This window comes from Chinchilla lanigera, unplaced genomic scaffold (genome assembly GCF_000276665.1).
Source record: "Chinchilla lanigera isolate Chin_1 unplaced genomic scaffold, ChiLan1.0 scaffold00014, whole genome shotgun sequence".
NCBI lineage: Eukaryota > Metazoa > Chordata > Mammalia > Rodentia > Chinchillidae > Chinchilla > Chinchilla lanigera.
Window position 1 is genome coordinate 28,991,604 of NW_004955415.1, and position 13,155 is coordinate 29,004,758.

A 13,155-nucleotide genomic window follows, 5' to 3' on the forward strand; every position below is an offset into this window, starting at 1 on the left:
CGCCCCGCCCCGCCAGCCTCGCCCCGCCAGCCTCGCCCTAGCTTCCGGCCCCCTCAGCGTCTTTGCCACGCCCCTTCACAGTGCCCCGCCTCCCTGTGGTCCCGCCTTGCCGCCACCACATGTTGTCCCGCCCCTCCGCGGCAGTTGGCCACGCTTCCCACGGCGCCCCGCCCCGCCCCAGCCGGAGGCAGCGTGGTGTGTTTACCGAGGTGCATGCTGGGGCGGTCTCCGCGGCAACCAAGGCCCATAAGCAGCACTGAGGCCAGGCGCTAGGGTGCTGGCCCCGGGGCGGCAGCATGCGCCGCGGTCCCGCGTCGTCCGCTGCCCTGCCAAGCCCAGAGTACTACGAGAGGATAGGCCGCCTCCAGCAAGGGTTGCGCGACAGGTACGCCACGGGGGATGGAACGGGGCGGAGCGGGCGCCGCGCGGCACCTCGGGGCGCCCTGTTTCTCTCCACGCCCCACCGTGGGCCACCCCGACCGACCGAGCCTGGCCTGTGGCTTTCCTCGTCCCCGGGGCTCAGGTGGCGCGGAGGCGCTGGGACTCCCCTGCGGTGGGGAAAGCCACGTCCCCGAATTCGCCAAGAGGCGAGAGTGGGAGTTCTGCTGCCTGTCACTCAACATCAAGCCCTGTGACTTTCTCCAGTCCCCTGTTCACCCCCACTCCTGGCTCTCTTCGGATTGTTGTCCCACCTTGACAGCTGCTCTGCTTCCAGATGACAGGTCCAGGAGCTCAGGCGAGAGTGTGTGTGTGTCACCCATGCCTCACTCAAATGCAGCAGGCGTGGTGGTTTGGTTGTTCGTTTGGATGATTTTTAGGGTAGTTGGGGTTGGCTAGATTTGCAGAAAAGGGATGAAATTTCCAACCAGTGAGGTTCAGCTTCCTTAGAGTTCATGATGCCTTTTATTAACTCATAAAAGATGGGGCCCTAAAAACAGCTATATCTAAAAGTTCATACAGAGAAAGAATTAGAAAGCAGCTGACCATAAACAGGCACACGAAAGGTAAGTTGTTGGAACTCCTATTTAGCAGCCAGATTAATTGGAGTTAGACATCTCATTAGCTGAAAAGAAAAGAAATAGATTTTTGGATCTCTTGATAAAGGAAACACTTAATGAGCGTAAAAAGTTACAAAATCATTCTTTTGAACAGGAGAGCTGTCTTGACAATTCCAAAATGATAACAACGCAGTAATTATGTATAAGGTAAAGGCAGAAGTGAGTGATTTTGAAGAGGAATTACATTCATCTTATGGTAGATATAATTTTTGTCAGTTATTTTTCGAGCGTCTACAACAGGCCTCCTTAATTGTTTGTATCGTATTTTATCTTCTTTTCCATGTCCTGTTTTCTTCCTGACATACTCCCATTCACCTACCCCAGGGTCCTCTTCGGCTCCCAACTTGAAAAAAGAAAATTATTCCCCGCAGAGCCTTCCCACTCTCTAACTTTTTCAAAGCTCTCTCTGTGGGGGTTAAAGTGACTTACTCTTTGCCTAGACTGAGAATTTTAGGAGACTAGGAACCAAACCTAGCTCAATCTTTAGCTCACGATAGAATACTGATAGTGGAGCAGGTGATTGGTAAATATTTGTGAAATTTATGGAAGAAACCCCAAAGTCAACCAGCTAGTGTCTAGCTCTGACTGGCTTACATAGAAAGCTGTGGCCACATATTGTCACTAAATAGTAACCATTTTCCAGTCCACCAGGAAAAGTGGACCTAATGATATTTCCAAGAGGATGTTAAGTGTCAGCACATCCCTGATAATTAAAGAACAAGACATGGCTGTGTGTTTCAGGATGCTTACAGTGTTTGGGGGCTTATTGTCTGTTCTGTTTGAAGAGTGGCTTAGCAAACCTAGGCTTTCAGTTATTGTGTCTCTTAGGTAAGGACCTGATATTAAAATGTTACTGATTTAAGTGGTATTCTTTTTAAACTAGGTTAATTGTGAGTTATTCATGCTTTGCCTGCTAGGAACACCTGGCTGTTTATAGTCCTTATGGTACAATAACTGAGTAATCATTACCCACTTTATGTTTAACACTTACTGCTTTAATTATTAAGCAAGGTGAGGCTGTTGAAATTATATAAGAAATTCGAATTAAATTTTATGGCCTAGTCGTGCTTCTGCATTTGGAGATTTGTTTTATTTTTAAGTAAGTAAAAATCTGTTGCTGTGTATATTCATTTTTCATTTTAAGAATCCATAACTAACTCTAATTAATGCGTTGTACACACAAAATAGAGGCAAATAACTTTAAATGAAGATAAAGCTGCAGTGAAAATGTGGAAACCTAGGTTCTAGTCCATGACCAGTTGAGAGACCTTGATCAGATCATTTTGGCCTTTTTGAACCTTGGTTCTGCTCCAGAAATGAGGGGACTTGACTAATACGTAAAGTAAGGTATCGGTTTCTTTTTCTTTATGAGAGTAATAGGCCTTATAGTTTTAAAAAGTTGAAAGCTGTAATTTTGCAAAGCAATGCACAAAGGACATCGTTGTGTCTTGTTTGAATGTCCTGTTTGATTTTTATTAAAATCAATCCTGGTGACCACAGGGACCACTACGTCTGAAAAATTCCAGTCATTCCAAAGATTGCAATCTGCATAGCAGTCAAGATGGTTTATCAATCCGGAAACTTCTGGGGAATGGGAAATTTAATAAACAAAACAAGACATACTTTCCCACTTTTCCTTAGCCCTTTTAGAGAAAATCATTGAAATGTTAGCTGGTCTAATAACTGTGACCTCGTAACTGTCATGTTTTGAGCTTGGGTCATTTTAGCTGTTTTCTCACATAGATGTGATTTTGTAGTCTGAATGTTTTCCTGTGGGTATACAGTGTTTTTTCTGCATTGTGCTGAAAGTCAACAATTGAATCTTGAAGAATTTAATGGAGTGACTTGTAGTGTATATAGTGCCCACAAGCATAGTAGAAACATGTAAGTGGAATTGGCTCTTAAAATTATTGTATATAAAAACAACTCTCTTAAAGGCCTGTTTTTTCAGTGCCAATATTGATTCAAGGTGGATATCGTAATAGTTTAGAAATTGACACCAAGATATTAGTTGAGTAAAGGCAAGGATAGTGGAGAATTGTGATATTGAGGAAAAAACAGAATAATAAATGGCTTAAAAGGAGAACACTCAGCCATCTCAGGAGCACCCAGCTGTGTCAGATTTGCCATGGTCCTGATAAAGGAGTGCACATGATTGAAAACATGGATGGTAAAAGCATCCAAGGTAGTGTGTTTAAAAGGTTCTGAAATACAGATTTTGTATGGATGCACAAGCCTTCTCCTGCCTTTTTCACTGGGGTAAATATCAGGTTTTAAGACTTACATTTGCAATAGGCTGAAAGTCTTAACAGTGCTGCAGTGTGGATGAAGGGGTTAGAAATGGACTAGTAGTAGAGTTGACAAGATTAAGGCCACTTTGCCAGGAGTAGAGGGCCAGAGGTTGTTGATGAAGTAGGTGTTCTTTATGGAGAGGAGATGTGATCTTTATTCTTGTTCTGTCTATGTGGATTTCCAAAGAGACTTTGATTCTTTTTCAGAAATTGTCATAGATTAATTTAGAAAATCATTTCAAAATAAGTTCAAGCTTTAGGAAAGTTATAAATGTGGGAAAGAGACCTCAAATATTCCCCTTATCCAGATTCCTCAACTACTACTATTTTATTACATTTTTATTTATTCTACTGACACCGTTAACCTTTTCTGACCCATTTGAGAATTGTAGATAGAATACTCCATTACTCCTAAAATCTCTAGTGACTATTCCCATAAAACAAATGTTATTGGGTAGTTCCTTTAGAAATGGTTTGCCAGTTAAAGGTATTCCAGGTCCTTCTTGGCATAAATGAAGAACTGAACAAGACAAGCCAAAAACAGTGCCAGAAGTGTATTTGAAAAGTGAAGAGTGAAGTGGTAAGGGAGAAATTGGCTCTGTAGAGCAAGCATGGGCAAAACAAGAGAAAGAGCAAAAATAAAAGTATAGTATACCCTAGTCTAGAAGACACTGGGTGGACTACCATGAGAGGAGTCACGATAGCGGGCTCCTGGTATCTGTGTCCTTCTGTGTTGTTCACACCTCATGGGAACCCATGAGAAGTTCCATATACAGGGTCCTGAGAATCACTTGGTGCTGTCCTGGGATCTTGTAAATGACAGGCCCTGCTTATTTCCCTAGCGCGCTTTCCACACCCTACCTCCTGTCTCACAAGGATGTGCTCACACACGATCCCCTTGCAGGATAAGTCTGGGTACACCAGTCTTCAGACCCATGTCACATTTCCAACTGTCCTAAACATGTTTCTTTTTCTTTCTGGCCCAAGGTCTCATCTCAGAACCCCAATTAGACTTTGTGTACCATGTTTCTTTTTTTTTTTTTTTTTTTGATTTTTCTCCGGTACCGGGAACCGAACTCACGACCTTGCACTTGCCAGGCAGGTGCTTTTGCCGCTGAGCTAAATCCCCAGCCCCTGTGTACCATGTTTCTTTAGTGTCCTGTAGTCTGGAACAGTTCCTCAGGCTTACCTTTTTCTTCATGCTCTGACAGTTGCATAGAGTTGAGCCTTATTCTAGATGGTTACTTGCAAGCTGGGTCCATCTCTTGGTTCCTTCAGAGCAGACTCCAGTCACACATTCCTGGCAAGAGTACTACAGAGACGAAGCGGTGTGTTGGCACACAAGTCATGGTGCATTGAAGTTTGTCTCTGCAGTTCAATGACAAATTGCTCACACTGCCCAGTCTTCGTTAATGAAGCACCCAACTGAGTATAAAACCTTTCAAGGGAAGAATGACTAATAAAAATTCCTAATGTGGATGCAGTTATACCATGTTTCCTTCATTTCTATTCTGAGTTCACAGTTACGAATAAGAAAGTAAACATCTGTGGGAAGCTATTGGTTAAACATGTGGTTTTATGATTATTTTCCTCTTTTTAACAGAGGCATTCCCCGGTGAAAAATAGATTGTGTTCCTCAAGCAGAGGTTCTGTGTTTGGTGTTCAATTTCACTTACCCATCAAAGAATTCTGGATAAATGGAAATTGCCATTTAATATTATGCTAAGGACAGAAACTTACTTAACTTGTATTATAGCTTCAGAGTGATTTGGGGGATTCTTTTCCTCAGTACTGGGGATTGAACCCAAGACCTTAGCACTGGGCTACATCCCCAGGCTTTCTTGTTATTCTTCTGGGACAGGTCTCGCTGAGTTGCCCAGGCTGGACTTGAACTTTCAATCCACCTGCCTCAGCCTCCCAGATTTCTGGGATTACAGGACTGCACCACTGTGCCCCAGTGGGATAATTTTTTCTTTTTTTATGGAAAACACTATAAAGGAAAACAGAAAAAACAGAGTATTCACAAAGGGAACTTTCTACAGGAGGCCGTCTCAAGATGACCTTCTGCCAGAGTCCTGATCTTTGTCTCACGGTCCTTGTTTAGTGTTTTTCTCTCGGAATGATGTGGCTTCTCTTATGGCGTTTAGTTAATGTTAACTTAGAAAAACAGTTGGGCTTCAGTGAGGTGAGCTGCCACTGAGTGGAGGTGGCAGATGGAGCCTTCCGTGGCTGCATCTTCTTAGGACCGTGGCTTCCCATGTATAGCCCTGCCCTGCTCCCCTAGCTCTTGGCTGCCTTGTTCCCTTTCTCCTACGTCTGACTGTGTCTCTTTATTCTTTCCACTCTGGAGGTCCTCGGTCTTTCACCTGAACACACTCAGCACTCACCTGAACATCACTGGTTGGCTGGTTACTCCTGAGTGCTAGTAGCAGAGGGGCAGAGTAACATTCCAGAGTTATAAAAGGAGAGACTGGAGTGTTAGGAGACCTGACCTTCATCAGATGAGAGGGAAGCCAGGGGTACACTTTGGCTGTGCCCAGGCCACTGGCTGGGGGCAGAGCGAGCCACCAGTCTTTAGTCCAGTGTGGCTCTGGGGAAGCTGGTATATAGGCCCACCACTTGAACGCCACCAGCTTGGAGAAACTGGCCCTATTTTACTCTACAGATTTATGTTGTTTTTGTCTGTCTTCCCCTGAAAGGTCACCTGCCTGAGGGGAGGTCTGCTGCAGCTTCTTCACCACTTTGGTCTCCAGGCCCAGAACAGCACCCAGCTTGTCCCAGGTGCTCTGGAAGTGCCTGCTGAGTGGTGAACACGCATCCAAGTCTTTCCCACTGCATTTCCCCCGTCCTTGGAGAATCTTGGGGTTTTACCTCCTATTGGGGTCTGTTTTGTTTTTCACTTCCCTAGTGATGTTTTTATGTTTTCGGTTCAAATGCATGTGGCATTTTCTGCTTCTTAGACCATGTGATTTTTTTAATATTTTATTTTATTGAAGAAAAGTAAAACAATTTCATAACAAAATAATAGGAGAATAACAGTAGTTAATACATTGCATATTGTCATCATCAAAGTACTTACTCAGAGTACAAGATATACACATAAAAAATTCTCTAATCAATATTAACACGAGTCTTCCTTTTCATTGTACTAAGAGACACTAATAGTATAGCTAGCTTGAATTTTTCTCACCTTTTCTTTCCTTCCTTGCCCCTTCCGCCCTCCTAGTTCCTTTGTCCTTTTCAGCAATTATTTCCCATTTCACAATATCTATTGTACATTCTAGACCTTATTTACCCTTTCAGTTTCTCGCACTTGGGAGATAATACAGTTTACACATGTGATTTTGATTTATTTCACTAAAGACTATGGTCTCAAGTTGCATCCACTTACCTACCTATTTTCTCTTCCAGTAAATTTATTGTTTCAGTTTTAGTATTTAGATCTTTGATCCATTTTGACTTTAGTGCATGGTAATAGACATGGGTCTGGTTTTAGTCTTTGGCATGTAGAGAGCCAGTTTTTCCAGGTTTTCCAGCACCATTTATTAAAGAGGCTATCTTTCTTCCAGTGAATGTGTTTGGTTCCTTTGTCAAAGATAAGGTGGATGAGTGTATAATTGTGTCTGCATCTTCTAATCTGTTCCACTGATCCTCAGGTCTGATTTTTTTTTTTTTCCAGTACCATGCTGATTTTATCATACTAGCTCTGTAGTATAATTTCAAGTCAGGGATTGTGATGCCTCCTGCCTTGCCTTTGTTGCCCAGGATTGCCTTTGCTATTCCAGGTCTCTTATGTTTCCAAATGAATTTCAGGAATGTTTTCTCTAGTTCTGTGAGGTATGCTCATAGTATTTTGATTGGGATTGCATTAAATCTGTATAACATTTTTGGGAGTATGGCCATTTTCACAATGTTTGTTATTCCTATCCATGAACAAGGGATATCTTTCCATTTTCTGATATCCTCTTCAATCTCGTTTTTTCAGATTACTGTAATTTTCAGTATATAGATCTTTTACCCTTTGTTAGATTGATTCCTAAGTATTTTATTTTTTTGGATGTTATTGTGAAGGGTGTGGTTTCCCTAATTTCTCTGTCAGTGAGTTTGTTGTGTTTATACAGAAATGCTATTTATTGATTTTTGAGGGTTGACTTTGTATCCAGCTATGCTACTGAATTTGCTTAGAAGTCTTTTGGAGTTTTTGGGGAGGAATGTGATTTTGAAAGAGATGATGGCCTAAATTCATCAGCTTATTACTTATCAATATGATGATTTATGAAATATTTCTTTTTGGATTACAGTGAAAAGAAGAGACTAGACCTGGAAAAGGAACTTTATGAGTATAATCAGTCTGACAAATACAGGTAAGCAGTGTGCTAGTGACAGTCTTCAAAGCACCTTGCATATGTGAACCAAATTTAAACCATGCTCTCAATTCTGTAGTTGGAATATTTTTACCATTCTCTTATTTCTAATATGTAATAATTTGAATTGGCTACTATAATTTAATATAATCATTGTCAAGAAATTTTTTTCATTATAGTTGATCTTTGAACAAACTACTATAGGCAGGGTTACCTGGTTTCTTATTTTTTATAGATGTATGAGAATGACTTTTAAAATTATTAAAGGTACAGTAATGGATAGTATATATATTAACCTTTCCTGGTTACTTACTATGATATTTTTTTTGGGGGGGGGGGTTTCTCCGGTACCAGGAACCGAACTCATGACCTTGCGCTTGCCAGGCAAGCGCTTTTGCTGCTGAGCTAAATCCCCAGCCCCTTACTATGATATTAAGAACAGATTTTAATATCCTAATTTCTGTTTTATAGAAACTGAACTTGATTCTTAAGCTAAAGGTATTCCATTACCTGTAACATTCATATGAAAAATTTCTGGCTATGATGGCATTAAATTGTGATTTATGCATGGAGCACCAAGAATGAGAAATGAAAATACTCCAGAAAGAGAGAAATGAGAATACTGTAAACCCAAATTACCTATTAAGCCTGTTTATTTCCTCATCTTCAGAATTACCCTTTAGTTTAAAATGAGTGTACTTCTAATGTTTCCAGTCAAGGTAGAAACCATATGCCCTAGCAGCTCCAAAGGAGGCAAGAAACAGCCATCTTGAGGTGCCCTGGCCTTAGGGTCAGCCCAAGTCAGAGGATGTCCGTGGCAACTCACTGCTGACAGGGCCAGGATGGCTGTAGGCTTCATGCAGCCTGTGGTTGGGCAGCTTCCTGTACCTTATGCTAACTAGGCTCTTTCCCCAAGAAGGCAGCGTCTGAGTCTAGGGTTTGTGTAGGTGGTGGTTAACTTGTGGAGGTGGTCACATAGCTGGAGAGTGAGGCTGGAAGGAAGGAAATGGGAGCTGCCTGGTTTGGCTCCTGCAGACCTTCAGAGGAGCAGAGTCAACTGCCCTCTCTCTGCTGAGCACCCTTACCCACTGTAAAGGTGGCCCAGTGGAGTGAACTAGTTGCACGCAGGCATTCATTCCCTGCTTCTAGCAAAGGGAGACCATGCCGGGAGAGCAGGAGACAGTGGGGAGCTGAGGCTGGTGCCACCAGGCTGCTGCAGCAATGACTGGCAGAAGGAAGGTGGCAGGAGATGGACTAGGGCCCTGGAGGTATCCCCACCATGGCCCACCAGATTCTCCATCATCAATACATCTTTCTATCTTCCCCCTAAAATTCTACATTGCCTGAAACTTCAGTTTCTTAGGTGCAACCATTCTTTTGAGTGTAGCACATAAGCACATAGGTCAGCACTTCAATTCTGTCTGAGACTCAGCAGCTCTCAGCCAAGTGGGCTTATGGCAGTTACTTCAATCGAGAATAATGAAAGTTATGGACAGACATGCAGTGAGTTAATGCATACTGAGCCTTCAAGCAGTGCTGACCCAAGTGAAGAATTGAGAACTTCTTAGGAGTAGTATTTTTATCAGTATTCTTGCTATTATTCTTATTTATTGCCTTTAAACTCTCTGGCATATGGTTTCTCCTACCCAGAAGTTTTCCCCTTATCTCTTTATTCTTGTTTTCTCCAATTTTGCTTAGCTTTTATCATTTTTCAGGCCTCAGGTGAAAAATATTTCCACTGGGAAGGTCTCTACTTCCCCTTCCCCAAGTCAGGGTTGCCTGGCCTATGAAAATGCCTTTCAGTCTCCTGCACAACCTTCATCACACTGTGTTTACTTAGTCGACTATTTTCCCTGTTGACTATACCTGATTGGTATCCATACTTGGATTGCACGGATGGGTGAATGTCTGACTTGTGTGACCAGCTTTGAAGGTTAATGGGTGGAGAAGGGAAGTGGAATATGGATGGAGAAGGCTTGGTTACTATGGTTCCTCTTTCAGCAGATACCAGACACCAGCATTGCTAAGTGCCTCAGTATGAAAGGCCCTGTGTTAGGTTTATCTCCATTTCTGTGTTTGTGTCTAACATGTAGATGAGGCAAAACAAAAACAGTGTAAATTCTTGTTGAGAAAGAAAAATGGTAACAGGTAACCACAATCAAAGCACGTAATTACTAGCACAATCGTTTCTTGAAAATTGTTGGCCTAGTGTTATAGGTTTAAGGTCTGTTACAGGTTTAAGTTGTCTGTCATATAAAAAAAAATGCCAATGTGCTATGCATCTAAATGTGGCTACATAGATGCTGCTCCTGAAATCACATTTTATTATGAGAAATAAATCCATATAAATCTTTACCATGTGAGTGTTACTGTGTGATCTTGTATACGTTTTTTGAGAGTGTTCTGCTGTGATATACCTCAAATGGCACCTCAGTGATGCTAATTAATTTGTCTCTTTGAAAATGTCTGTGAACTCTGTCCTTTGGGTTTTAGTCGCCTGGGTAAAATATCTTAGACATTATTGTCTTATTAACAATTTTGTTAAAGAAAATTCTTCTTAGGTTTGTCAAGTTTAACTCAACTGTTAAAAAAATCTAGTTTTATTTCTTTCTAGAGTTAAGCTGAAATATGTAAAACTAAAGAAATACCTGAAGGAAATATGTGAATCCGAAAAGAGGGCTCATACTAGAAACCAAGAATATTTAAATCAATTTGAGCGTGTCCAAGCTCACGTTGGACACTTTACCACGAGTACAGAGAAGCTTCAGGAACTAAAGGTAACACCTTGTATTATACTATGTTTTCTAAAAACCTATTTTCAGAAGAGTGGCAGTCATGAAAATTCAGGTGGTTGCATGTAACATTAAGTATAAGCTTTCTTTTGAATCACCGTGTGGCCAAATATGACCAGAGAACTTGAAATTGTGTTTCCTAACATTGCTACCACAGTTGAGGAGTTAATGGAGAATCTGTGTCCCAGGAAGGGTCACTAGGCAGCCCCGGGGGCACGGTCTGAACCTGGTATTTGTTGGTGGAATGATCAAATTTGAGCAGCGGTAGAGTTGCCTCTAGAAACTGCTTCTGTTCTTACAGGGTCCTTTTTCTGTGGCTGGGCTCTCCCCTTCTGGCCTAGCAGTACCTTGGGGGAGCGCTGAGGGATAGTAGTAGTCCTGGGAGTTCACCCTCATACTCCTGGGCTGTGCAGCCCAGAGCAACTGCTCTTCGAGGCCTGTGCCGTTGGTACCTCACTCTCCTCCAGGACTTAGTTACCACAAATCAGGGCAAGCGTGGAGGCTTTGCCTTTAGTTTTAAAATCTGATTTCATCTCCTGCCACTCTTCCTTTTATTCCCCATGACACAGATTTTGCAGGGGGTGGCCAGGTGTGGCAGTTCTGAGTTTGAGATCCCATTTACTGGGATGGCACCTGTAAACTAGAAATGCAATTAAGTCAGCACCACCCAGGGAATTCTGTAGTGATGCTTTGCTGACCAATTTACTACTATAGCTGCTGTTGAGCCTTGAAAATGTGGCTGTGACAACTGAGGACTGTGGTTTTTTTCTGTTAATTTGGAGGGAAATAATAACAGCTAAGGCTGCACTCCCACTGGCCTCTCCACAGCAGCCGTGCTGTCAGAGGGCCCTGGAGTGAGCCCCTTTTACAATGGTGATCTCTAGATGTCTCTGTCATACTGTTCCCCCTGCCTGTAAATTAGTAAATACCCATGGGGTGATAGTTTGGCATCACTGGAATACAGTGTTCCTCACTGGCGTTCTACCTAGTGGTTCTAGGATCCACTGATGAGCCTTACCTGAATTAGTTATTACAGTGGCAATTATGAAATGGCGATTTTCTGCTTTGTGTCCTGACTTTCTTCTATAACAAAAGCCATTTTCTTCTCTTCCCCTACTTTTTTTTTAATATCACAGTGGATTTAATTTTTATTTAGTCAGTGTGTTATCAGCTATAGTATTTTTTGTTGTTGTTCCCATTTTTCGTTCTTGGCTCATAGGAAGTCTTCTTGTCATTTAGGGTGCTAGGGTTAGAATCTAGGGCCTTGTGCATTATTTAGCTCACAGTTTGTAGAGGTTTCAGTTCATAGTCAGCTGGCTCCAAGACAGGGTGGCATGGCAGAGAGGCATTGCAGAAGAGAAACCGTCCATGGTGTGGCAAGCAGAAAGCAGCTTCCCTCTTTCATTTTATATTTCATCCAGGCTATAAGCCTGTTGGTGGGTGCCACCCACATCCAGGATGGGCCTTCCCATTATCTACACCCAGAATTATGCTAAACTTATTAGTGGACTGATTTAGTTATCACACACCCTTAATCCATATTCACGTACCCTAGATCCAGGTACCTCTGAAAAACCCCAACTATGTTCGTGTGAGGCTTTGGGGGGACATCTAGCTACAAAGCATAACAGGAATCTCTTTAACTCCCATATCCTTTTGTCATGACTCCATTTTTCTGAGCCTTCTTTGCTTTTCTGCATAGGAACATGTTCCAGGGATGTGTTATATTTTCCATGTCTCCAATATGGAATCAACCTTTCACCTCCAGAGCTGTGGTTGCTTTCTGATATTGAAAAGCTGAGATTTAGCTGTGCTCGAGCCATAGCAAGTTTTGGGTACAGCACTCCAGTTCTCTGTCTTAGTATTTAAGTAGAATGCCTAGAGTTCAAGAGCAGTTGTCACTATCTTATAAACCACTTTTCAGGGATTTCACAGAGAATATAAAAGTGGTGAACAAAGCACAAAATTTTGCTTGAGGACATAATAGAAAATTTTCTGTTATTTTCATATTGGGGCTTTATTTAAATTTTTTTTTTTTCTGGTACCGGGAATTGAACTCACGACCTTGTGCTTGCCAGGCAGACGCTGTGCCGCTGAACTAAATCCCCAGCCCCCTTTATTTAATTATTGATTTCTTAAAGCCAAATGTGGGAGCAAGGAGTTTGAAAGGAAGAATCATCTTTTGTAAATACTTTTATATTGAGAGCATTTGTTGTATGTAATTAGGACTTGTGTATTCAGCTACAAAAGAGCATCACCATAGGGGATCATTTTAAAGAAAGACTAACAAACTGTTTACAGAAATAGGAAAAGCTTGACCCATCTATATGGTTCAAATACTATATACATGTTGCTTTTTAGAATTTTGGTTAAGAAGTAACTCTTAAAAGCAGTCTGCTTATGGCGTAGAAGAGTAGATCAGGTAGCTACAGTGGGAAAGACGTGAGTTGCACGAAGAACTGTCCTGTCACGGCCCCTCCAAGTCTTTAGTTCTGTGCTTGCTGTGTGCCCACAAGCCCAGACCATGGCATCAGAACCCAGTGGGCCATGCTGTGGATTCCGCAGAGTTCTGCATAGGGAAGTTGCTCTTTTGAGTCTTCTCATTGTTCTGTGCCACTTCCTCTTGTGCCAGTGTTGAGTGTGGCTGTAG

General features: G+C 42.1%; 1 protein-coding gene across 3 annotated transcripts in view; it reads left to right on the forward strand.

Moving 5' to 3' along the window:
- Nucleotides 1–162: 162 nt before the first annotated feature.
- The window catches only part of Kiz (kizuna centrosomal protein), an 87,031-nt gene continuing 74,038 nt past the window's right edge, over nucleotides 163–13,155 (forward strand). The window contains exons 1-3 of one of the 3 annotated variants that reach the window (XM_005380949.2): nucleotides 163–385; nucleotides 7,651–7,713; nucleotides 10,328–10,490. In XM_005380949.2, the coding sequence (XP_005381006.1) occupies nucleotides 297–385; nucleotides 7,651–7,713; nucleotides 10,328–10,490 (315 nt within the window). In that variant the 5' untranslated portion in view covers nucleotides 163–296. Of the gene's footprint in view, nucleotides 386–700; nucleotides 745–7,650; nucleotides 7,714–10,327; nucleotides 10,491–13,155 lie in introns of those variants that run through there. The other 2 variants (XM_005380950.2, XM_013512366.1) reach the window with 2 other exon arrangements.